Genomic DNA, 26,532 nt, shown 5'->3' with positions numbered 1-26,532 from the left:
GGCTTCATAAGGAATTTTTGTTTTACCAATTTTAGGTAAGCCAAAGAAGAAGGTACACTTAAATTAGAATGAAGGCAAGGACTCTGACATTCACCTAACCAACAGGAAATCTCCAAAGGAAGAGGAGCAGACACTGGTGAAACAGTTTTTGAAAATATTACCTGTAACCATTGTGACTGGTCATTGTGGCCAGAGGTCCAGGCATTCACTTTGCCCTGTTTGTCCAGTCGAGCTTTCCTTGGTTCCCAAGTGAACATGTCCATGTTGAGAGTCCTGAAGATGCTCGATGCAGTGATCTGATAGTCTTGTATATGTCCTGATTTCATCCCCAGAGGCTCCGAACAGCCTGGAAGAAAATGAGAAGGGCTCCATGAGAAAAATAATTTATTACCCTGGAAGTCTTCTATGTTCATTTTGGATGGGCAAAAGAAGATTAAGCATAATGCTATTCATTTCCCCAAAGAGAAAGCATCTAAATTCAGAAAAGGCTATAATCAGAAATAAATCTGGAACAAAATCGAAAAACAAGATAGCCAATTCAGGCTATTTTGTCTGAATATATTTTGGAAAAATTGAAAACAAGGCAGACAATTCAAACTACTTTTCTGTGATAGATGATTTTGCAAAATGAAAACAAGGCTGAAATGCTCTCTCCTGTCTCATTACTGATAGCCTCATGACTATTCCCTGGTTTTCAACAGTTTCATTGTGTCTTCAAAAAAGAACATTTTCTCACAAAGTATATTTGGTTTTCTTTTATTTGTTTCCATAATATTGCAAATGAAAATTCCCTCAGTACAAAGTCATTTTCACAAACCATTCCAATGGTATATTTCAAACTGGACAGTATTTTGTTTTCTGAGAATTGTCTGTTAATCTTTATCACTGATTCTTATAGCACCAACATGGCTTCTTCTGGACACTGAGGAAGCTTATATTTATTCAACGTGTACCATGTGCCAGGCACTATGCAAGTATAGAATTTAAAGTAATAGATAAGATAATAAAAGAAAATAAGGTAATTCTTGCAAAAATCATTATTGCATAAGCCTTCTTATAAAAACTTACATTTTGATCATACTCAGTAACTTCTAGTACTGGATATTTTTGAAAGATTTTCAAATCGGCACATGTTTTCAGTTTTGACATGGTATGAAATTTGGGTTTGTTTGTCAATGGGAAATTGTGTGTATATGTCCTCACATGCGTGCGTGTGCGCACACACACACACACACACACACACAATTTCTCAAAGAAACATACACATAATTTCCCAATCTTGAGTTGCAACTGTGACAAAATTCCATTCACAAAGCTCATAACAGGAAGCATGATTCTATTACCATATTAGTCAGTGGTTGAGTCTTGCTATGTATAATTGCTACATTTTGACCAAAGAACACATGAGTTTGATCATCAAGAAAGCCAAGACAAAAAGGGGGACTTCTCCAATCAAGTCCATCGCCTTGTACTGTACTAGTTCCCCACTTATTCTCTTTGTGGCCTTTTACCCATTATTTAACCATTTTATGCCTCCCTTTTCTCATCTGTAAAATGGTGGTAATAATAGAACCTACCTCAAAAAGTGTTCAAAGAAGTTAGCTAAATAAAGTATTTATTTATTTATTTATTTATTTATTTATTTAGCTAAATAAAGTATTTAGAAACAGTCTGGCATATAGCTAGCATTCAGTAAGTGTTAGTTATGCTTATTATTTCCATAAAGCTCATTCTGACACCTAACAACCTTAAGTCCCCAGATCAGCAGACCAGTAAGCACTAAATAATGTAGTAGGACTGGTTGCGTTTTTTGAAACGAGGCTGTTTTAAGTCCAGGCTCTAAGAGAGAGGGCTTAGAACTGCTCATGGTAAATAATTCTTAACTACAATTAATTGTTTCTGTTCTAGTCAATCTAGATCACTACCTTCTTGAGGCTTCTCCATGTTTGGTCTCACATCCACCTTCTAGGAAATACCTCTCCTATGCAAACATGACCAAAACTGACATGGAGGGTTAGCCAATTGTGTGCCTTAGCACAAGTCTTATTGGAATTCAGGTGTAGGAGACCTAGACCCTAAGTCTCAGGATTAAAATAGTTCAAATTCCTAAATATAACTTCTGAGGGAGAAAAATTGCATGACAAATCTCAAAGATTCTAGAAAATTCCAAAATCTTAACGACATGCCATTTATCTGCTGGCAGTTCTAAGGTAACATGCATTGCCTGCATTATAGATTTCTGACTTTTCTATTATGACCATCAACCCCCCGCCCCCTCCATACCCACCCTGCCCTGATACTGGAGTCTTTGTAAAACTGCTTGGCTTGCAGAAAGATACAAAGGAAAGGGAAGTTGTTTTTCTCCTTTTGTGATATAATATTTGAAGTCGGATGCCTTTACTTTGACCATTTCTGCTTCGTCATAGAATTCATTTCATACCCACTCTGTTGTCTAGTATCTAGCCCAGAGCAAGTGCTGAATAATTTGTTCAAAGAATGGATGGATTAATGACTATTCCTCCTCTAATTATAGTCATGATTCATTTCATTCTAACCATCTTAAATCATACCTCTTTCAGAGAATTTAGGGGATTTTCTTTTTTAAGTGTCTGAGAAAAAAATTAACTGTTGATCTTCTGGGCAGGCTGAGAGATCTTAATAACAGCTTATTGAATACAATAAGGCAGACTTGTGCTTAACGGCATTGCAGGGGACTGTGGGAAATCATTTGGCACATTATATTTCTGTTTATTTCTAAGTGTTATAGCTAACCTCTCTGCCAATTTGCCTCACACCACAAATTTTCCTTCCCATCCACATGATTTCATATGTGTTGATTAACACTTTTACCAGAATAGACAGCACCTGAACAAAATGAGTATTAACAAAAAAATTGATCATTTCTAGAGTGAGGTGCCCTAGCATTTAAAAGCATCCACTGAGAGATTTTATCCTCTGCATGCAAGTTTGAAATCAATTTGTGGAATTGGGAGATGGGGTATGTTCTTTTTAAGAGCATAAAATCTGTAAAGTGTCAGGTGTAACCTCCAGTAAAACCTGAAAGTAAAATATATTCATACCTTGGGCGTGTAACTGTGCCATGTAAGAGAGACTGACCCCCATGAATCAAGAGACTGGAGAATTGGGGACGGCAATGTTAAACAACTAAAAGCCACGGGGCTTGGCTTCTCCTTGATTGCTTTATGATGAATGACTTAGGGATGACACTGGCCTGTGATGATAGAGTGACATGTAATATAAACACTGCACAGCAATGATTCTGTTGAGATTTCTGGCTGTCAATAAGCTGGTTCGAATTACCAAAATAAAGAAAACATCATTGTTAGGATAATTAATGGTACTAAAGCCATATGTTGGTTGCTTTATAAACGATGCCCATATATAGTATGAAAATGTGATTCTTAAAATAGATTCATTCATCTGGCCAAATGTCTCTAATTCCTTTAAATGTAATGGGTTCACTTAAAGTTTGGCTGTTTTTAATAGTAACTTTTATTTGCTAAAAATCACTCTCTTTCTTGGCATCACAAATAAACCTAAGGAGGGAAACAAATACAAAGCATGCATTTTAACATCTGTACAACCTCTTGATATGAATAAAAAGCTCTCAGTTGTCCATTTGGACAGATGTGTCCTCGTATTTTTAGCTAAATGGCATTATTGTAAGTTTGATAAAGCCTTTCATGCTAAAAAGTGGGGCACACATGAATTTTGGCTTTCTACAAAACAATTGTTTGAACAAAATAATCTCAGACCATAGTGGCAAAGATAGTTTTTAAATGTTGATGCTAGAGTACAAGAACCACCACCAAAAATATAGCACAGTGAAATGCTTAGACAAGGTTTTTTGTTTAGTTCAGAATCTAGCTATATTGAAATGGGACCACTGTGAGATCTACACATTAAGTCTTCATCTTTATATCTGGTACTGATGGTCCTGGAAGACAAGAATTATTTAGCTCTGAATCCTTTGATAGATTTATCTTTGAGCTGGATGATCACTGTTTGTACAATAAGCAGGTTGCTAGATAAGAATGATCTCAGAATAAATTTATAGTAGCTATCATGGTTTTGAAGTATTACCTCCCTGGGAGGAATGATAAATTTACATGTTTCATAAAAACTAAACAAAACAAAATAAAACCAAGTTCTCATGGTGGATGGACAAAGATAAAGCTTACTTTTCTATGCCATAAAGCCTAAACATAACTGCAATTTATGAGGTCAGGCAGATTCCCGTTTTTGCTGAACTTTTGTCACAAAACATAAATCATAGTTACTCCTAAAAACAAGACACAGTTAAATTTGACAAAAGTTTCCAGTGAGAATTTGTTGTACTTTTTTGAAATACACTGCTCCTTCTACGTTAATTCTATTCTGTAGCATGTTTTGGAACTTGTTTATCCTACACGCATACGTGCACATGTGCACACACACACATTTTCTCAATGAAGCATGCCCTAGACATTTTGTAGCAGAAATTAATATCTGTGAGTGTTGGAAAATGGCAAATTAGTAGTAGACTACATACAAATATGTGTTTTTTTCTTTAAAGAAAATACAGAAATAGATAATATAAGACTCACCTGACAGTTCACATCCAAGAAGTTCCATTCTCAAAGTGCAGTGTCTTCGACAAACTTGCGGATAGAGTCTTACATACTGAGCTTTTATCGGGGGTGTGAAAGAGTTAGCATAGGGTGTGTTGTTATCAACGTTTCCACGAAACACCTGGGTAAAGAGATAATATAGAGTTTAAAATTATTAATTGCAACAGCTTCTTTACCTATTTTCATATATGACCCTATATCCTATCCAACGTAATGCTTCAAAAATTGGATTAAGTAATTTGGGGATCTGGAGCATTTAGGAAGCACCTTGTCCTCAGCTGTGAATATAAAACCTATAGATAAAGTCCTAATTAAAGCTATAAACCATTGTGGTCTATGGCATAATCTATATTCTACTATGATGGTCTTGTCGATTTTAAGGTCAGTCCTTCAGAGCCAGGGGAGTACTTCTTTATTTTTTTGAGAAATGGGCACCTTAAACCTTTCAACTTAATCTGGGTCCATCCGTTCATGCTACTTAGTATTTATAGGTGTTTTTGTTTTGTTTGGTTTGGTTTGGTTTATTTTTTGTAGGAACTAGTCTTCACTAGTACTTTCTGATTACTCAGTCTCTCTAATGCTATGATCAGACTTAAGGATGCTTCAGGGTCTGATTCCTCAAGATTACTTTCTTATCAGTCAGTCCCAGATCACTGGATGAGAAACTCAAAGCCTTCATATATATCTCCAGTGAAACACAGTGTTTCCCTCTAAAAATTAGATGCTAAAATGTGTTATTTTTAATTCTTTTAAATCTCATTTTTCTTTTACTTTTCATATAACTTAGTAACCAGAAAACTTTATTTAATTTCACTTAAGAAAGTATTTAAAAAATCTTTCATAAAATTTATTAGAGTTTAGTCTAACCACTTGGTTTTAAATGGGATGAGCTGCAGTCCTGATATTTTTAAAATTAAACCTTTTGAGGAAAATTTGATAAAAAATTGGGACTATCATATGAAACGGCAAAGTAGACACTGAATATTATATTCATTTCCTCTAACATATTATATTCTGCTGAGTAACAAAGTTGTTTTCTAATGTGAAATATACAAGCATACATCTTTTCTATCACCTGGTATTTTTGTTAACACTAATAATTTTTTTCTTCAAAAATAGTAATTTTGATCTGTACTTATTTGATTAAGGAGAGTGCTAATCTGTCGAAGCAATAAAATGAAATCGAAAGCTATTTTAAAAATGAAAATTAATTGTCATATACAGGATATGCTAACATTGTGATAAAGTGTTTATACAACCACCAATTAAAATCTGAGAAAATCTTAAACAGTAGCCACTGTACTTTATAACTTGGAAAAACTCCTTACACCCTACACCTTACTAGACCAATTAAAAAAAAATTACAAATGTATTTGCAACAACATAAGGCTTCTGTTTAAGACTCAGTAACTATTTGGCAATCAATGATTATTAATGAAATTTTACTTTTAAATTAAATATGTTAAGTCAGTCTTACCATGTCTTCATTGGTGCCTTTTACTTTGTACATTGTCCAAGTTTTTCCATCGTTGCTATAGGCAATTTTGTAGGATTTTATATACTCTGGACTTCCAATCCTTTTAGCTCCTTGAGTAATCACACCAGTGACTCTCATTTTTCTTTGTAAATTTATCTAAAGAGACAAGGCATAATCAACGGTAATCTCACTGTTTTCAAGATAACAATATTGACAATATCGATTTTGGGAATGGGACATTTTTATTTATTAGTATAGATTTAAAATAATACAAAAATATATTAATTTTCCTGTATTTTTTCAGATGATTATTAAGTGTACGTCAAGTTTAGCTTCAAAATCTTTCTCTAATGGAATATATTTCTTAAGTAAGAAATATTCATGAACAAAGTTTGAAAAAGGCAGTTTGCTGCCAAAATATTAGTATGAAAAACATTTGGTTGGTCACAATATGGAGGTATGATTTAGTAAACTAAAAAATGGGAATATTATCTTGTCAAAATTGCCTCAGTGACATTACTTTGAAACAGTAATGTCAACATAATTTTAATGTGTCTCAAGTTCTTTTGACTTCAACAAATTTCCATTTAAAATTAAACATGAAAATCGTTCTGAGATCACTGAATACTAGAATAAAAAAAAGATAAAGGTAACAGTAATGACAAAAACAAACAAAAAAACCAAACGGAAGTATCTTGAGTTGCTGGATCTTTATACTGTAGTCTCTATTATGGGTTACGGAGGGTTTTCAACACATAGTTGCTTTTCTCTTCATTTCATCATATGGAGACTTTCTAACCAGTATTTTCTCTCCATATATTCTCCCTATTCCAAATCACCTTCTAATAGTTTGCTGCAAGAGTAACAGTCAACTAATAAAATTTTTAGTATTTTTTCATAGTTAAATAGGGAGCTCCTTCTAAATGCTACAAGGTAAGAAACATTTTCTTCATATATGGCAGACATTAAAAATTGTTCTATTAGCAGGGTGCCTCGGTGGCTCAGTCAGTTGAGTGTTGGACTCTTGATTTTGGCTCGAATCATGATCTCGAGGGTCATGGGATGGAGCCCCACATAGGGTTCTGTGCTCAGTGGGGAATCTGCCTCTCTCCCTCTTCCTCTGCCCCTCCCCCCACTTGTGTGGGTGCACACTCTCTCTCAAATAAATAAATAAATCTTTTTAAAAAAATTGTTCCATTCACTTTAGAATGCCCTTACAATATTTATAAAATCTTCAACTAAGTAGAAAGGTACTGTCTCAAATGTTCTTGACAAATTGCTATAGAGCTCCCTTCTCACCAATTACAAATCAGAACAATTTTAATGTCTCATATTATAATGTTAATAATTCAGATATCATTTCCCAAAGAAAATGAGAAAATCTTCAGATTCATGCAAGTGACTAGGGTTTTTCACTTTGTGATGAGACTAAGTTCACATTTGTAGAGGATGTGCATGAGGAAACCAGCTCCTCTATAAGTCACTATATATATATATAGCATATATAAACTATATGCTAAATATATATTCATGTTGCATATTCAAAAAGTTAAAAATCAGAACTAAGAAAGCAATCCTTAAAACCTTCCCACCCCCATACAATCCGTGTGACTTACTAAAGGCTTACGATGTTTTATTTCCCTGGATTTATAGATTTTAAATGTATTAAGTGTGTTATGGGCAATCCTTCATGTAGCAAATGTTCTTTTAGGCTTTGGAAAATTTGCCAACAGGGCAAGGGCTACCTTCCTCTTTATTGTGAGCTTCCCAGTCTCATCTTCCCTCACTGAACGTCATGAGGATCCTTCCCATTCAGTGTTAATAAGGCACTTCTCTTGGGAAAAGGCAGTATTGACTCATGTATTAAGAAAACTTGGAATTCTGATGAGTTAAATAACTGGGACGGGGTAGTCCCCAGCTTCTGACTGGTGAACATTCATATGCCCCTCTTTCATTCGTATAATGCAGAACTTACAAACAACATTTTTCTTGTTAAATTCTGGGTCTTTGGTCCCTTCTCTTCTGCAACAATGCTAAGTAAGTTGACTCGGCTGTCCAGTTTTACTTTTCTCATTTTAATACTCTCACATCAACATTTCTGACATGAATACATGTTTGTCCCGTTCTTGTTTGGAGGCTCAAATAACAAGATTATACTCCATGAAGGTAAATTTTACCTATTGTTCTTAATATTTATCTCAACTAGTTCTCTAAAGATTGATTTTGGAATTTTAACTGTGAGTTTAGAATAGGTAACCTCCAGAAGATATTTATTATTTCAATATGTTAGGTAAATTAGCACATTGCTATGGAAGAACAACATTCTTCCAGTATCTTACATATGATCTTCTTTTTCTTTTTTTAATCTGAGACTCTTCAGAGTCTAAACCATTTTAATATATACAACATAAATAGTGGACACTTTGAATCATGTTTCCTCCCATTGTGGAAGCCAAATTCCACCCTTGATATTGCTGAACATTCCTTTTCAATTATCTTTTATCTTGTTTCAATTATCTGTTTATACCTCTTATAGACAACCAAATTATCTCTGCTTGAGTTTTGGCTGATGAGCTGTAGACTCATTTTCTAAAGCTTAAATTGTGGAAGTACAACAATCAGAAAATAAAAATTTGAGTACATGTTTCTCTCTAAATCATTTGAAATGATGTTTTAAAAGATTCCTATTTACTCTAATATTTATAGGCCCTGAGAGTGTATCTCAGGGAGCTGGAATTCCAGATAATAAAGCAGCACCCAACTTGGGTCGTATCTACTTTTAGTCAGTATTTGTAATTAAATATCAGGGCTGTTTTCATTACATAAAAAATTTATAGAACACAGGTTCTAGGATGATTAACACTTACTAGGTTTTAGACTTTTGAGTTCTCATATACCTAGCACTCTTAAGCTTGGATAATAAGATATTCAACATAAGATGGCTAAGATTTCACTCTCATGGTCGAACTCCAGTTTAATACCAGGAATCTATATTGCTGTGAGAAATAAACTGAGCCTTGGAAGAAAGCTAGGGCACGATTTTAGAAACATCTCCACCACACAACTTGTTGCAAGTAATCCCCTTTCATGGATTCCAACATTATGTTATAATCTCTTTGTAAAATGACATTGGCTCAAAGGAAAACTGCCTATTCTACTTATTCTGCCTGTATGAACCACTCCAGATACTATGTTAAAGGTCTACCAGGGATTGTACCAGAAATTCCAAAATTACTCCCTGAACTTGATGGATATTCAAACATACAATGAATTATTTTCATTTATTTATCTGGTTTCAGAGAAATTATTATTCTACTGGGAGGTAGGTAGATTGCATGGCCAAACAGAAGCTCATTCTAAGGTATTTTGAGTGAATGGTGTCCCCTGCATGCTTATAAATATTAAGAAACATAATCTGGATCCAGAATGCCTAGAACCCATGCAAAGGCCAGGCAGAAGGCAAAAAAACTGACGGTTTCAGCCCTGGCTTTTGTCACTTCCCACCAATATAATCTTGGGCATCTTGTCTAAGCTTTCTGAAATTTAATTTCCTCCCTTGTAAAAGGGATTTTAATAGAATTATTGCATGTGAGGATTATACGATGTAATGCATGTAAAAATTTAATAACACCTGCCACCTAGAAATCTCTTGGAACATTTGCTTTTGGGGTTGATTTTCAGTTTTTGTTGTTATTTAAATGAAAAGAAGCATTCTTTCTACTTTAACCATTTGATGTTAGGGAATTTGGACTTGGAGAGGTACACTGCATTTATTAGAGCTGATACTCATAATAACCATACGAAAATACTTTTAGAAACAACTTCCAAAGCTATGAACTTATAAGACATTTAGGGCTACTATGTTTAAGTATGTGTGTGTGTGTGTGTGTGTGTGTGTGTGTGAATCCAATTACTAGCTTCAAAGTGGGGAAAAAAGGAAAATTCATGGGTTCCTGACAAGACAGCAACAAGCATGGGATACTGCCCCTCTCCCCTGAATTCAGCACTGGAGATACTCCAGGTTAGAAGGTTGTTGAGCAGGTAGTGAGATTTATCAAACTCTAACGCAAAAAAACCATGAGAAACCCTTAGCATAATAGGAGTTTTCGAGATCCCAGTGCATGTCTCTATGTTTGGGATGTGGGGAAAACTCCAAGGGCTAGTGATGGGAGACAGGCTTGAGAAGAGCTTTCTAAATTTGCCATTTCTTATTCTCATTTTGCAGTCTGGCTCCTTCCTGATCTACCCAGTTCCAGTCCAGTGCCAGGGGAGGCAGTGGTGACATATGGGCCAGGCTGGAATGGGGAGCCTGCAGTCACTAACAAGTCTGCGTGTTTCCCCCTCTGTACTCCACAGCCTTGTCTCTGCACTAAGGAGGTAAAATAGAGCAATGGAGATGCTGATAAAAGCAGGGTCTGGGGCAACTGAGTTAGGGGGGAGAGGGATTCAGGATAAGTACAGATTATAACTGTCATAAGGCCCCCTCTTTGCACCAAAGTGATCCACCTGGAATCGCTGAAACTAGGTCAGGGGTGTCACATTGCCCTTCAGGTACATGACTAGCCAAGATATTAATACAAACTCCCTGAGAAATGCAAGCACTGTAATCAAAAGAAGAAAACAAAAAAAGAACTAATACTAGAAAAAAACTAATCTAATAGAACTGAAAGATTAAGATTTTAAAGTTAAAAAAAAAAAATTTCCTAAGAAGATAAGGACATTTTTGAAACATAAGACTGAAACAAAAAAAGAACCAGTTGGAAATACTGAGAATAAAAAATATAATTAAAGTTAAAAAAAGTTTAAAATTAAGCTACATAAGGTTCCTAATGGGGGGATTTCAAACAAAGAGACAGAGCTGTAGAATAAACTAGTGAGCCCAAGACAGGTTATGAAACCCCTTCCAGAAGGCAGTAGAATGCGACTCAGAGATTGCCCATACTGGCAGATGATGTAACAATTTACTTTGAGAATTCAAGGAAGCAACAAATAATAAAAATGAATGAAAAAGTTCTGCAAATTTGCTTAATATGAGATCAACATTTAATCTATATCAGCAATTAATTGAAAATGTAATATAAATAATTAAGATAGTGTGATACTGCCACATGTAAAAGCAGACAGATCAATAAAACAGAGTAGAAAATCAATAAATAGACCCCACTCTGTAAAGAAATTTTATATATGAAATAACTGATATTTAAATCAGTGGAGAAAAAATAGAATATTGAACAACGGGATTGGGATAATTTGGTAAATATCTTAAATAAATAAATTTAGATCAATATCTGTCTTTTTATCCCAGAGTAAATTCCAGGTAAATTAAATACTTAAATGAAAAACAAACAAACAAACCACCAAAGGACCAGAGGAGAATATTGAATTAAAAATAATTTGAGATGAAAATGACTTTCTAATCATGGCACTAGTTTTAAAAATGTCATTAAACTAAAAATTTCTTTAAGATAAAAAGCAAAATAAAGTAAAATATAAATGACAACTATTATTAATGTTTTCTAAATCATATCATAGCAGAGTTGATTAATCAAAGAAATTAGGTCTTACCTATTAACTGGTAAAACACAAACAACTCAATAGAAAAAACATGGGCAAGTGATTTTTGTTAGTTGACATCAAAGGAAATACATATGGATCTTAAACATATGACGAGATACTCAATCTTACTCAGAATACAAATTAAATTAAACCTACTCCAAGATACTATAATTCACACAATATTATAAAATATTCACTAAAGTGTAAAGAAATAGGCAAGCTTGTACATTCCTAGTGGGAGTATAAATGACAGTCTTTTATGAAGGACTTTTATGAATTTGTGACATGAAATGAAATGACAAATGCACATTTCCTTAAACTCAGCAATTTCATTCTAAGAATGCAGCCTACAAGTATAATCATACATAGGCAAATTGATGTAGCTACAAAGTTGTTCCCTCCAGCACTGTATATAACAGAACACAATTTCAAACAATTTGAATCTATCAATAGGGGTCTAAGTCATTTCATTATGGAAAAGTCCAGAAAATGGAATACTCTTCATTTGTAAAGAAAAGGAACAAGAATGAGGGGTGGGAGGAGAGGAGCAAGAGGAGGAGGGAGAGAAAGAGAGAGCTCTTAGCATAGGCTTAAGAAATTACTGCTTGTCAAGTTTTGGTGTGGTATCAAAGAAGAGTATCTACAATTATCTGGAAATTATATGGAAAAAGCAGTAAGACATTTGCAACAGAACAGTGTGTGCTGCATACTTCTGTTTATACTACTGTAAAGGGCAAATAATACATATACATATTTTCTTGTACAGGATTATAATGTCTCTGAAAGCAAAAACACAAAACTGGTTAACAGTGGTTTCTTTAAAAGGAGGTAAACAACTTGGGGAGAGAAGAGGGAAGAATAACTTTGACAGTGCTGTATATACTCTTTAGTGTCTTTTGAAACTTGAAGTATGTGATGTCTTACCTATTCAAAATATAAATATAATTAAGGTAAAAATAAAAGATTGATAATAAGATGTTATTATAATATTGAAAGGAATTATAAAATATCTAGAAACTAAGTGGTTCTAGAAAATATCTAGAAAGTATTAATAAACAATTAATATGACCTTATGGAAAATATTTTTTAGCCAAAATATATAACGGAAGACCAGTATACATTTTAATGGATGAGACAACATAATAAATTTGTTCTCTTAATTTTGTTTGTAAATTCTGTGCAGTTTTCATCAAAATCCAGGACAGGGGGCACCTGGGTGGCTCAGATGGTTAAGCGTCTGCCTTCGGCTCGGGTCATGATCCCGGGTCCTGGGATCGAGCCCCACATTGGGCTCCTGGCTCAGCAGGGAGTCTGCTTCTCCCTCTCCCTCTCCCCCTGCTCATGTTCTCTCTCTCTCTGTATCTCTGTGTCTCAAATGAATAAATAAAATCTTAAAAAAAAAATCCAGGACAGTATTATGTGTTATGATAAATTTATTCTAAAAAATCTATAATTTTATTTTAAATTATACATAGAAAAACAACTTTTCATTATAAATACTCAGGAATACTGGAAAAGAGATATGAAAAATGGGGGAAATTTGCCATATATTAAGACATCTCAAGACTATTTTAATTAAAAATAATGTGGTGCTAACCTAGAGACAGAAAAATACCTAATTGGAATTGGAAGAGGGGTCCACGAAGAGGCCTAGACATATATTCACACTTGAGGAAGCTTTACAAGTCAGGGGGGAAAGGCCAGATTTAGTAAATGGTGTTGGGAAAATTGATAGTCTATATAGAGAAAAATGAGTTTGGACTGGAATGTACTAAGGGCCAAACGTGAAAAGTAACACTATTCACCTAGTAGAAGAAAATGTAGAAACATATTTTTGTGACCTCAGAGTTGAAGAAGCTGTTCTTAAGAAGACCAGAAAAACACAAAGTGTGAAGGGAAAAATGAAATTGGTTCCTTTTAAAAAATTTAAAGGTTTCTATTCAACCAAGTACATTAGAGGTAAAGTTAATAGAAAGATGACAGCTCGGGAGGAGAGCTTTGTAATATCAAACACCAACAGGGGCTTATGTAGTACACTAGTTCACAAACTTCTAGGTCTCAAGACTCCTTTACTCTTAAAAATTACTGAAGGACCCAAAGAGCAAATGCACTCACACACAGCATTGTGAGACATGTATATATGTGTATATATATACATACACACACACTGTATATAGTAATATAGTAATATATGGGGTATATAACATATATATTTATTGTATTAAAAAGCTGACAAATAAAAAATACTTAATAATTAATTTTAAAATAACAATAATAAACCAAATACATTTTATTTATTTATTTATTTATTTTTAAAGATTTTATTTATTTATTTGACAGAGAGACACAGCGAGAGAGGGAACACAAGCAGGGGGAGTGGGAGAGGGAGAAGCAGGCTTCCCGCAGAGCGGGGAGCCCGCTGTGGGACTCGATCCCAGGACCCTGGGATCATGACCTGAGCCGAAGGCAGTCGCTTAACCGACTGAGCCACCCAGGCGCCCAACCAAATACATTTTAACACAAACAACATATTTTTTTAAAAAATAATTATATTGTCCCAAACTAAAAATTTATTGAAAGGTTATTTTACATTTTTACAAATCTCTTGAGTATCTAGCTTAAGAGAAGACAGGTAGGTTTTCATATTTGCTGCTGCATTCAATCCATTACAAAATACTTTTTTGGCTGAAGTGAATGAAGAAAATGCAGCTTCACACAGATATGTAGTTGGAAAAGGAAGGACTATTTTAATAACCTTTCCAGATAACATGTATATTCTTCCTTGTTAGCACATCAAAACTTGACAATAGTTTAAATTTTAGTTGCAGTGTGGAATCTGAAATCTACCAGTGAACTTTTTATATTTGTTAAGTTAAAATTCATTGGTTTATCTTGTACTTTAAACAGATCTTTTACCTACTCATGATTTTGTACCATCATGCAATGGCCATTTGGAAAATATGGTCTCACTGAGCTATGGAGAGTCTATAAATATCAATACCTTTTATTTTATGATGTCAAAAAGTTACATTCATTAATATCACCACCAATTTTATCAGAAAAGTCTTTAAGTATTCGAAGCTATCGAGCTCACGTTGGTGCTTACATTTTTTCCAAAATTCTAATTTTCATTTGAAATTTCAAATTTTATCACTAGCAACAAATGCTGTCAACTATGTTCCTTAATGTAGCAGGATTACTTTGTTCATTTTCAAGGCAATATCTGCCAAATATTCAGTTATGAACAGTCATGGTTTGTCAATATTTCCTCAAAGTAAACATGATATTTAAAAAGGAGGGGGTAGGGGTGACAAGGCAGCTCAGTTGGTTAAATGTTGGACTCTTGATTTCTGCTCAGGTCATGATCTCAGGGTCGTGGGATCGAGCCCTGTGTCCGGCTCTGTGCTGGGGTGGAGTCTGCTTAAGATTCTCTCTCTCCCTCTCCCCCCCTCACCTCTCTCTATAAAATAAATAAACAAATCTTTAAAAAAATAAAATAAAAAGGAGGGGGTAGTTCAGCTTGTAACTCACACAATCTCCCAAATGCTTTTCCTTGAGATAATCACCATACTTCCATACTTATCAGAAGTGCTTTCTGTGTAATTCCAATTTGATTGTGCAGAATATTAAAGACACAGCAAGGATTGGCATTTAATAAAATTCATGATCATTAACGCTTTATCAAAAACATTCTTAAATGAGCTGAATTTCTTTAAATTTTTTACCCCAACATGTGCATGATGGAGACGGATAAAATGACTATTAGTACCGTTTGGTGCTACTGTCTTGTTTGTGCTAAGGAATCAGCAGTTTTACGCACTGTTGTTTTGTGGCATCAGTGCAAATATTAAAACAGTGAAAATGGTAAAGAAAGCCTTAGAATTATTATGGAACTAGTGTTGACCTGTGAATCTCCTGAATGAGCTGGGACCCCCCCCTTCCAAAAGGGATATGTGAACTCACATGCAATTGAGAAGTAGTGATCTAAAATATGCAAAGTGTTTTTACAAACACACACACACACACACACACACGATGAAGAAACCAATAGAACATGGAGCAAAGGATATTAAAAAGCAATTCAGAGAAAAGGAAATAGCAATAGCCAAACTCTCACTATTAATTAAATAAAAGATAGTAATTTATAGTCAACAGATTTATAGTCAACAGAGCGGCTATACTTCAGTCTGTCAGTTGTTAACAAAATTAAGCAACTTATTTCTGGGTATTATTCTCTGAAAAGTTGTTGCCTAAGTGTTCAATGAGAAATACCTGCAAATATTTACTGTAGAATTTTTTTATGTTAGCAAAGAAGGCAGTTTAAGCGAATATCCCTAGAGGTATAACAGATTTAAAATATAAAATGTATGTGTGTGCACATGCATGCATGTGTGTGTACTCTTGCACACATACACACAGCCATACTTTCTAAGAGTCAGAAGTGATGAACTGGATTTATATATGGCTATCTAACAAACATAAGAATATGTGAAAAAGAACAATGAAATATACACAATACCATTCATGTAAATTTAAAAACACACATATACAACATAACATCACACACTTTCCAATAATTCACTTGTCTAAATCAACATAGGAAGGGTGAAATGACAGGTTACACATCAGCTCCACTGGGCTGGGTTTCTGTAAGGAGAGGGGAATGGGAAGGAAGGTGGGGAATGAGTAACAATGCAAAGAAATAAGGAGATTCATCCTCAGATCAGTGCTGGTAAATGATACCCTAAATGGGGCAAGGAATCATTGGTTCTTTCCATTTACTCCTCTCTTCTCAAGGAAAATGACTTATGGCCATCTGATGCAATAGTATTGGTTACATACAAAAGGATTTTCTGGACTCATTACCTAGTATAAAATACCGTACACAAGCATTTCAAACATACTTATTATATAATAACATACTTAAAATTATTTATGGTTGCAATTTAGGTGAAAGCTAGTATTAAATAAGCCATTGGCTTTAAAAGTAGTTTTATAAATAGCTAATTGTTTTTCTCTACATCAAGCTTGTCACCAGAAGTTGTGATATACTTAAGTAGTACATTCAAGTGTGAGTCTGACTGGTAGCTGGTATCACTACATGACAATAATCCAAACATAAAATGCAAACAGACACAGTATGCAAAAAGGAATTACTTTATTATTTTATTTAATTGAAAAAGAAGCATTCAGTTTCTTAAATGTTGTAATGCTTGGTAAGTGGAAGAGGAAGAACTCCTTTTTGAGGAAACTTTATTTATTTATTTATTTTTAAAGATTTTATTTATTTATTTGACAGCGATAGCGAGAGAGGGAACACAAGCAGGGGGAGTGGGAGAGGGAGAAGCAGGCTTCCCGCCAAGCAGGGAACCTGATGTGGGGCTTGATCCCAGGACTCTGGGATCATGACTTGAGCGAAAGGCAGTTGCTTAACAACTGAGCCACCCAGGCGCGCCATCCTGTTTGAGAAAACTTTAGGAAGCATTTCCCAACTGAAGATTGTTAAAAGGTAAACTGAGGCATATTAAATTTTTTTTCAGAGTTTATTTGAACAAGAATCAATTCAAATGGGGCAGCACCAATCCAGAAGTGGTTGGGAGTGCTCTGCCAATAGGGGTTATAGAAGAGACTTTTTATGGGGAAGAGGTTAAAGCAAAGCAAGGAAATTTGATTGGCTATAGCTTGCATTATTTGGGAAAGCCTAGTTAAGCTGTTTGTGATTGGCTGTCCTTAGGTTTTGCTTTCTTAACCTTGAGGCATTATAGGCTTAGGTTTTGGTTTGCTTACTTAGGCTGCTAAGATATTAAAGCCAACTCAATTTAATGGTCTCCTCATTTAATCAATTTAATAAGATCAATTAGCAAGAAAAATAAATGCCTGATTCATAGTTATTCTTAGCAAAATCATGTTAATAATCAAACACTCAGGGATCATTTACTTCATGATTATCGACGCACATGCAAGCAGTAGTTTGTGAGTTTCTTTTTTGTTGTTGTTTTTAAAGATATTTATTTATTTATTTATTTATTTGAGAGAGAGCAAGAGAGAGCACAAGCAGGGTGAGGGGCAGAGGGAGAAGCAGACTCCCCACTGAGCAGGGAGCCCAATTCTGGACTCGATCCCAGGACCCTGGGATCATGACCTGAGCCCAAGGCAGATGCTTAACCCACTGAGCCACCCAGGTGCCCTGGTTTGTGAGTTTCTATATAAAAATGCAGATTCAAATATTAAATAGCATATCACATCACAGTATTATATAAATATATAGTACTTACATAATATTGATGTTTTATAGAAATCATTATATATACCAATGTTTTCATAATTTGCATAAAACAGGTAATTTGTTTAAATTGATTACTAAGTGGTAGTGAATAGAAACTTTTGAAGTCTTATTTTTCCTTTTTTAATTATGAGGGTTATAGATTATCATATAAATAAAATCATCAGGTGAAAGATTAAGTAATAAAAGGATCTGCTAGACAGGATGAGACTCCATCATTAGAATTGTTAAAAATACAAAATGAGGAATTTGCTGTTACTGTATATTAGATATGCATACAGTCACCCTTAAACTAAGAGAAAAACACACTTACAAGAAGAACCACCAAACCATAGCCACCTTTCAATTTTAAGAAATGAGTATTTCACTTGAACATCAGAGGTCCTTCTATTGAGTTAAAAACATTATTTTACATATGATTATTATAAAGAAAATATGTAATTGGAGAAATTAGAGAACCTAAAATTGTAAATTGTCATTATTCATAATACGTTCATCTTAACAGAGATTTTATTTTATGTACTAGCATTCTACCTCTGGTGGTGATCCATTCAATTAGCTCTTTTTCCTAACACCAAGTATCTGGAAGTATGTGAGTATAGATATTTTTTTGAAATTTCCAAATAATGATTTTGCACTGATAGCATTTAAACTGTTATATTTGTATTTTTTTTTCCAAATTTACAATATTGTTCATAATCAACCTCATTTAAGCATGCACAGTTCACAGTGAAGACAATCCTCCTAGGAGGGCTTTTGGGTAGGGTCTTGGAATACAAGTAAGCTTCAGGCAAAAAGCTTCAGGTAACCATCTGTTTTGTGTGATATGAGAAATAACTTGAGCGTCCCAGGCAGTTTTAAATATTTGGATTATAAAGATTGTCACTTAGGGGTTAAAAACAACAACAACAACAAAAAACAAAAAAACACAGGAACATTATCACCAGAAGCTTCTCGTTATAAATGAGAGGGAATTGGAACTCCCCTGTTCCTTCACATTATCTCATTAATGTATTTTGCTGAATCCCTCTTTCACATCTTCTGTAGAGGCCTTGGTGGGGGGAAGCACCATGAATATGCCTAAGGAGAAAGGCATTTGTTTGAAGTATATCAAGATGAAAGGAGCAACTCAGAGCAACAGTGCATAGCTTACAGTTTTGACATGACTGGTCATAGTTGCTATAATATATTTTCTCTTAAACAACCTCCATATCACCAAAAACCCAGTCAACTGACATTCTCCATTCCCACAGTTAAACATGATCCCTGCTCTACACTTCCTGGCACGTTGGGCTTATCTTGGTCAGGCCCACCACCCACGTTCTTGCCAGCTGAACTGCACATTAACCATGAGTCAGTTGTGTTTGTTCTCCAAACTTTTTTCAAGTTGTGCCTGTTTTTTTAATTATGTAATTTAGTTAAACATAATTGCTAAAATGTAACTGGGAAAGGGGAGGGTTTTTTGCCTACGAAAACATGAAAAAGCTTGCAAAAACCTTAGAAAGGCAAATTACTGAAAACAAACAATAACACTAGAAGAAATGATTAATAGAACTATTATCGAAGATATTAATAGAACTATTGTCTAAGATATTAATATCTAGGATTCTACGCTTGGATAACTTCACCAGTAGGTTTAAGCAAAAAAATAAGAACTGAAGTATTATTAATGCTTTATGGGTGTGGTTCATCCAGGAAACATAAAACAGAATTTAAATTTTTTTTTAATCAATTTTTATTAGCTAACCAAATATTTAGTTCTGAAGCTCCAAATAAGAAGGCTTCTCAACTGTCCTTCACTATTTTGAGTGTCGGCCAGGCTTTGACATCTGTTCAAGTAATACAACTGTCTTCTTTAAAAAGAGATGGGAAAAGAACACATGTGAACAGACATAAAACAATAATCTCTTTATGACTCCTTGCACCTGGTAAAGCTTCCAATCAAAGTGAAACACCTCATTCACTAAACAACATGCAACAGAAGCAATGCACTGTCATGGGTGTAATCTGTTGGTTGTTCCAAGAGTCCTGGCCTAGCATAACAGTTTCCTCTGTATTTCCACCTGTTTCTAAAGGATTCTCACTATACTGTACTCCTCTTTCTTGGTACTTGCTGTGGGTAAACTTTCTTCACATGCTCTGACATTCACAGCTTCACATTCAGAAGTGAACTGAACTGTGGCTATTTTGTTTAAAGACTTCTACCTGTATATTAAGTTCAGTGGAATAGTATATAATAAAGGGAGTGTAGAAGCCTCATAAATAAAGTCCTATGGTCTGAAGTATAGATTTTAATTCATATGCTCTGAATTTTAGATTTTTGTCTCTTTCTTGGTTACTTCATATGGCTAGGGCAAAAATTAAAGGAGTCGTGTTTATAAAAAGCCCGTCAATCTGAAGAGATTCAGTAAAAAGATGGAAGGGAGGGAGGGAGGGAGGAGAAAAATAGAGAAACCACGAAGCACAGATAGGAGAAGTTAGAGAAGAAACCAGAGGAATAAAAAGAGAAAATGATGTCAAGACATAAGTAGGAATGCTAACGCCAATAAAAATACGTTAGAAATAATGAAAATAAGGTCACTTTGCTTATCTCTATTTTTCAAAGAAGCCTGAGGTGCTCCCCAAAAGAAAAAAAAAATCCTTGATGCCTAAGCACAGGGGCCCAAGTGAGTATGCTATAAAGGGAGAGGGACGGGGGAGGCTGAGGGCAAGACTTGACTTTCTTACATTCCTGTAGGTGGCAACAGCTCTTCCGTGGGAGGAATTTCCATGTGAATGCTCTCTTCTGTTTCAACCACCTCACTGAGTGGACTTCAAAGTGAATGGGACTAAGAACAGTGCTGAGTAAATCAATATAACAACATACAGATATAAACAAAAATAAAAAACGGATATCCAATTACTTTACGGATAGTCTTAGCTAAAACCAAGTCCCCTGATGCCAGTATCCCTATCCAGGACAGGGAAGGATTAGCAGGCAGACAAGAATGTACTATCCCAGTACATGCCCTCTGATTTTTCTTAATTCATTGTATTATTTGTAGCATGCAAACAACAACAATGTCAACAGAAGAATTTCCAAGTTTTGCTATGGGAACATTCTATACTTTTCCATTTATGAAGGTATCATTGGTAGGAACAGCAAGTGTCCTGAAATTTTAAAAGCTGACATGGGATCGATTAAACATCAAGACAAAACCAAATATCACATGATAAAAACTTAAAAGTACTTGTGGAAGGCAGAATACTATGATAATCTTCATTTTTATGTACTGAAGAAAAAGTCTACAAAGTAAACATATGCTCTAGCACAAGAGATGGCAAGTTTTCCAGGATATTATTTTCTAGCATTATGCAATATGAATGAATTAACCAAAAAAAAAAACAATAAGAGGGCTAACAAGTGAGACTGGAAAGCTCTGGGACACAGATGTAGTACTGATTATCAAGTATTACCTTTCTATATTCCTTGTGTTCTTCTGGTTTTATTTTAGTCTAAATAAGTACAATCTTATATCTGTGTGGCAAAAATAAAACTAAATTACTATATTTCAGAAGTTAAGTTATATTGCCATATTGGAATATATCAGCAGAGGCCTTGAGCAATAACAAAATAGACTTATATTTCATGGTTTTTTTTTTTTGAGAACTCCATGATTCAAAATTTTTGTATAAATAGACAAATTAGACAGTGCTTGGTTATTTCTCCTTATGAAGAAATTGTTACTCTAGACCTAAAGGTAGGTGCTATGCATGTTACTAAGTGGGCTAACCATATTATCTAATTTCAGACATGCTGAAAGTAGGTTTTTAAAATGAATCCCAAATCAGACAAACACTAGCAATATTCCATACTCTCTTAAAATGTCACCGGATACAAAAGATTCATTGCAGTCTAGAGTAAAGTCACCCTAGAAGAAGCAAGTAATGTCTTTTAGTTCTTTTGCTTGCTTATGAATTTCTATAGTAAGGATTAATTTGTAATTTGCATTGTATTTCTATGGGAGTTATGGGAACTACCCTTTAATATCTAATTATTTTTGAATAACACATGGAAGGCAAAATGCCCTAAACTGTTGTAACATTTTGAATACATTTATAAGCAAATAAATCCTGAAATTTGAGGTCAGAGATTTTCATAACAAACCATCTGGGACTGGACTCGCTGAGATTGGGACCTCTTAGTATTTGGTGTCGGGGAGAAGGGCAGTGCTATAAAAACTGGAAAGATGAGAAATGAAGAGAAGCAAACCCTGGGAATTGGGAGTCCTGTACCACACATCTGTAGGATGTGCAGGCCCCTGCCTCCTGGGGGCTGATCAGCAAAAAGGACCGCTAACACCCCAAATTGCCTGTCTCCCCCAGAAGATACTAGAAGGAACAACTGAATTTCTGTTTCTTCAGGGCAGGAGTAGATCACTGCACTTAATAGCAAGATGTTTGTTTTTGAAAAGCCAGGCTGGTAAGCTAGGTGTGCCCTACTACACTTCCTAACATGGCTTTGGGCAAGTTTCTTAACCTCTGTAAATCAGAATTTCTTTACCCATACAATGGTAATGAGGTGTTATCTAACTCACAGGGTTGTCTGAGTATTAAAGATGATGTTACTCTTACCTACTTAGCATCTTTAAGCATTTGATGATTGTTTGCTATCCTTACCATTTTGTCCAGGGAAGACCAAAACTGAATTTTCACTTCCAAATGTGGAAAACAAGAAAAAGAACGAAAGGATTCTTTAATTCACAGGGATTAGGCACATTAGACTCCATTTTTTAAATTTTACTTTTCAAAGTTCCTCTATATACATGATACACTATTTCATTGTTCTTTATATTAACCTTAAGAAATTAATTGGACAATTCTGGTCTTCTGTATGGGCCAACAGGGAAAGATGATGGGGGACTTTTTGGTCATCTCTGCTCCCTTAGAAGTAAGGAGAGGAATATACAAAGAACAAAACCAACCACAGAAGAAATTCTACTCCCCACACACCACTCTGGTCCAACAGCAACTCCTTAATAACATGGAAAAATAACATTTTTACATGTTTTCAAAGAAACACAGTTTCAACACTACCAGACAATTCTATATAGCAAAACATTAAATTATTTGAAATTTATGAGGAAGAAAATAGAACATATCTCATTATTTTAAAATAATAGTTTTGCTGAGCAGATGTTGGTAATTAGGAAATCTTTTAAAAATGTACTGATTGGGGCACCTGGGTGGCTCAGTCGTTAAGCGTCTGCCTTCAGCTCAGGTCATGATCCCAGGGTCCTGGGATCGAGCCCCACATCTGGCTCCCTGCTCAGCAGGAAGCCTGCTTCTCTCACTCCCACTCCCCCTGCTTGTGTTCCCTTTCTCGCTGTCTTTCTCTCTGTCAAATAAATAAAAATCTTAAAAATAAATAAATAAATAAAATAAAAATGTACTGATTGTATCATTTGTAAAGGCAAATTTAGGCAAACTAAATTATACTTATCTTTTTTTTTTTTTTTTTTTGGTAGCTTGAACTATAGATTTGTTCCTTTGTTAAATCACTTCACTGTTTTCAAACCTTCAGTGGCTTTTCCCTCCTACCCAAATTAAAACATGTATGTTTTCCACTGTGGCATGCACAAATCTCTATGACATCATACAACTTAGCTTTCCAGCTGTATTTCTGATTATTATCACATGTGCATTTATGCCTCTATATAATCATTAAATGGGTTTAATTCGTCCATTATTTCTTGCATGTCTATAATCTACAGACATAATGACAAATACAGTGGGAAAATGTAAAAACAGAAAAGATTTTCGCACCTGTCACATGTAATCAAAAAGAGTAAGACACACAGGTAACTAACTACAAAACAAAATAGAATGATATAAATGAGAAGGGGACAAATGCCTTGTCACGGACATAAAGAGAATATCAATTAATACTGGAAATAGGAAACCAAGGCCGAGAAATGCCAGGGGGCCTGCCCAAGGTCACATACCAGGACTGAATAGTCATCAAAGACTCAGAGAAAGGAAGAGAGATATGGTACAAGGTGGAGTACCCACTATGCTTAGGAATAATGAGAGGTCTGGTGAGGCTGGACAAAAAGGGAATTCTTCTTTTTCTATGTCTGTCCACCTGAAAGGCCTCTTTCATCTACTGCAGCAATCTGAAAACTTATCTGCTCTGTCAGCCTCATTTTATATGAGTCCCTTTACATTTATATGTAATACTTAAACATTATTATTATGGCATTAAAACATTCTGCCTTGGATCTAACACTGAACATGCTATTGGCAGACTCATATTAAGTATGATTTGGTTCAGCTGTGACAAAAACCCAACTTAACAGTGGCTTAAATAAGATAGAACTTGGCTTCTCTCTTGTGTAAACACGTGACTGGGCAGATGGGGCTGATACATCAGGGCCCCAGGAACCTTCTATCTTGTTGCCACTGTATATAACCTTGATCTCATTGTCCAAGATGGCAGCATTTGAATTCTCAGCAGCAAAATGGAGAAAGGGATGAAGAGGGCATGTGGGTGCTATATCTGAAGGAAGGCTCCTAGAAACCACCATGTGACACTTTTGCTTATATGCTTTTGGCCCTAGTGAATCACATGGCCACAGCTAGTGGAACGGGAGGTTGGGAAATACAGCCTAAAAGAACATATTTTTATACAGAATATACAGAATCTTACAGAATAAAACTGAGGTAAAAATTGCTTAGCCACTAATCCTCTTGCTACAGAAACAGATGAAAAAGATATGGGGAGAGAGTTAAAAGTCTTGGATATTTTTGAATATGTGAGAATGTACATTTATTAATTACTTGCTATATAACCAACATGTAACTAAACATCCATCATACAATCCTCACAACAATCCTAAGAGGCCACTCTATTTTTGTCGTCACTTTATATATAAAGAACTTCTATCTTAGGGTGGTTAAGTAACTGTATTCAAAATGACAGCGGCCAGTTGAATCCAGACCACTGATCTTGAATACCATATTGTTTACCATAGAATATAACTGCTTATGCAACCTAAGTGTCCACTGAGAGAATGGAGAGAGATGTGGTACATATATATAATGGACTATTACTCAGCCATAAAAACGAATGAGATCTTGCCATTTGTGACAACATGGATGGACCTAGAGTATATTCTATGTTAAGTGGGTTAAGTCAGTCAGAGCAAGAAAAATACTGTATGATTTCACTTACATGTGGAATCTAAAAAACAAAACAAATGAACAAACAATCAGAAACAGACTCATAAATACAGAAAACAAACTGGTGGTGCTAGAGGGGAGAAGGTAGGGGAATGGGAAAAATAGGTGAAGGTGATTAAGAAGTACAAACTTTCAGTTATAAAATAAATAAGTAATGGAGATGAAAAGTACAAGGAATATAGTCAATAATATCATAAGAATGTCATATGGTGACAGATGGTGGCTACTCTTAATCATGGTGAACATTGTATAATGTGTGGAATTGTCGAATCACTATGTCATGCACCTAAAACTAATATGACACTGTATGTCAACTCTACTTGAATAATAAAAATTTAAAAAAAGGAAAATAGAACTTTTATTTCTAACATTGATTATGACAACAATTCTGTTTTTATTTATTAAAGATTTAGTCATAAGGATTGGTGAGAATACAAGTGAGCCAACAGATAATGCCCCTACCCTCAAGCAGCTTACCTATAATAATCTCCGATACAGTCTTTAAGGATAAGTTGTGACAAGTGCTCAAGAAGAAAAGAACAAAATGCGATAGTACATATATTAGGAGAACCACATTTAGTCTAAGGTGAGGGGCTTCCTTGAGAAGGCAGCATCTAGAACAGTAATTGGCACATGGAAAATACTCAATGAATATGCTAAATGAATGAATTTATTAATTTAAATGGAGTTGGAGGTCACTTTCAAAGTCACTTTTCTAAGCCTGAGGAAGCAGAAGGGAGTACACTTCAAAAAAGTCCCATGTGGCTGTAATTCACATGGTAAATTTTCCACTCTTCCCAAAGCACAGAGTTAAGAGTTCAATTGTTCATTGAATTCAATCAAACAGCTTTTTCCCTCTCAAATGTCCATACAATGAAGTAGAACATTTTCACATAAGATAATTTAAAATGTTTTATCTACTTAGATAGGCTCCACATGAGCACAAAAAACTTGTCTATTGCCCAAATGGCTCTCTGCAAATAGTAGCTGCTCAATAAATACTAGTTTATCGGCAACAGATCTGAAACTAACAAAAACATTCTGAAAAAATATTAGATAATGCACTCTTCTTTCAACATTTATGTACATCTTTCCAAATCTGGGTTAATGCTCCTAAGAAAAGGAAAACTAAGATCCACTGGTAATATTAAAATGTCTTATTTGTTTTTTTGTTCTGCATGATCATCACATTTCAGTTTAAGGGCTTCTTGAAAGCTGCTGTTATGTAAAAATACTGGCTTAGGTTGGGCTCCTGCTAGGAAAACTAAGATACAAAAACTCACATCTACTTCTGACATTCAGCACTATACGTCTAACAGCACTAATGATAGTAATAAACTAAGGACACCTGGGTTTAACACAGT

At 34.8% G+C, this 26,532-nt stretch overlaps 1 protein-coding gene across 2 annotated transcripts in view; it reads right to left on the bottom strand.

The window, feature by feature from the left end:
• Positions 1 to 26,532, bottom strand: part of EDIL3 (EGF like and discoidin domains 3) — a 396,995-nt gene that overhangs the window by 90,253 nt on the left and 280,210 nt on the right. For both annotated transcript variants that reach the window (XM_078067084.1, XM_078067083.1), the window contains 3 exons: positions 6,109 to 6,264; positions 4,608 to 4,752; positions 162 to 346 (listed from right to left, as the gene is read on the bottom strand). In XM_078067084.1, coding sequence (XP_077923210.1) covers positions 162 to 346; positions 4,608 to 4,752; positions 6,109 to 6,264 — 486 coding nt within the window. The remainder of the gene's footprint in view (positions 1 to 161; positions 347 to 4,607; positions 4,753 to 6,108; positions 6,265 to 26,532) is intronic.

The sequence above is a fragment of the Halichoerus grypus genome, chromosome 2 (genome assembly GCF_964656455.1).
Source record: "Halichoerus grypus chromosome 2, mHalGry1.hap1.1, whole genome shotgun sequence".
Classification (NCBI taxonomy): domain Eukaryota; kingdom Metazoa; phylum Chordata; class Mammalia; order Carnivora; family Phocidae; genus Halichoerus; species Halichoerus grypus.
This window is presented reverse-complemented; position numbering and strand designations above follow the sequence as displayed.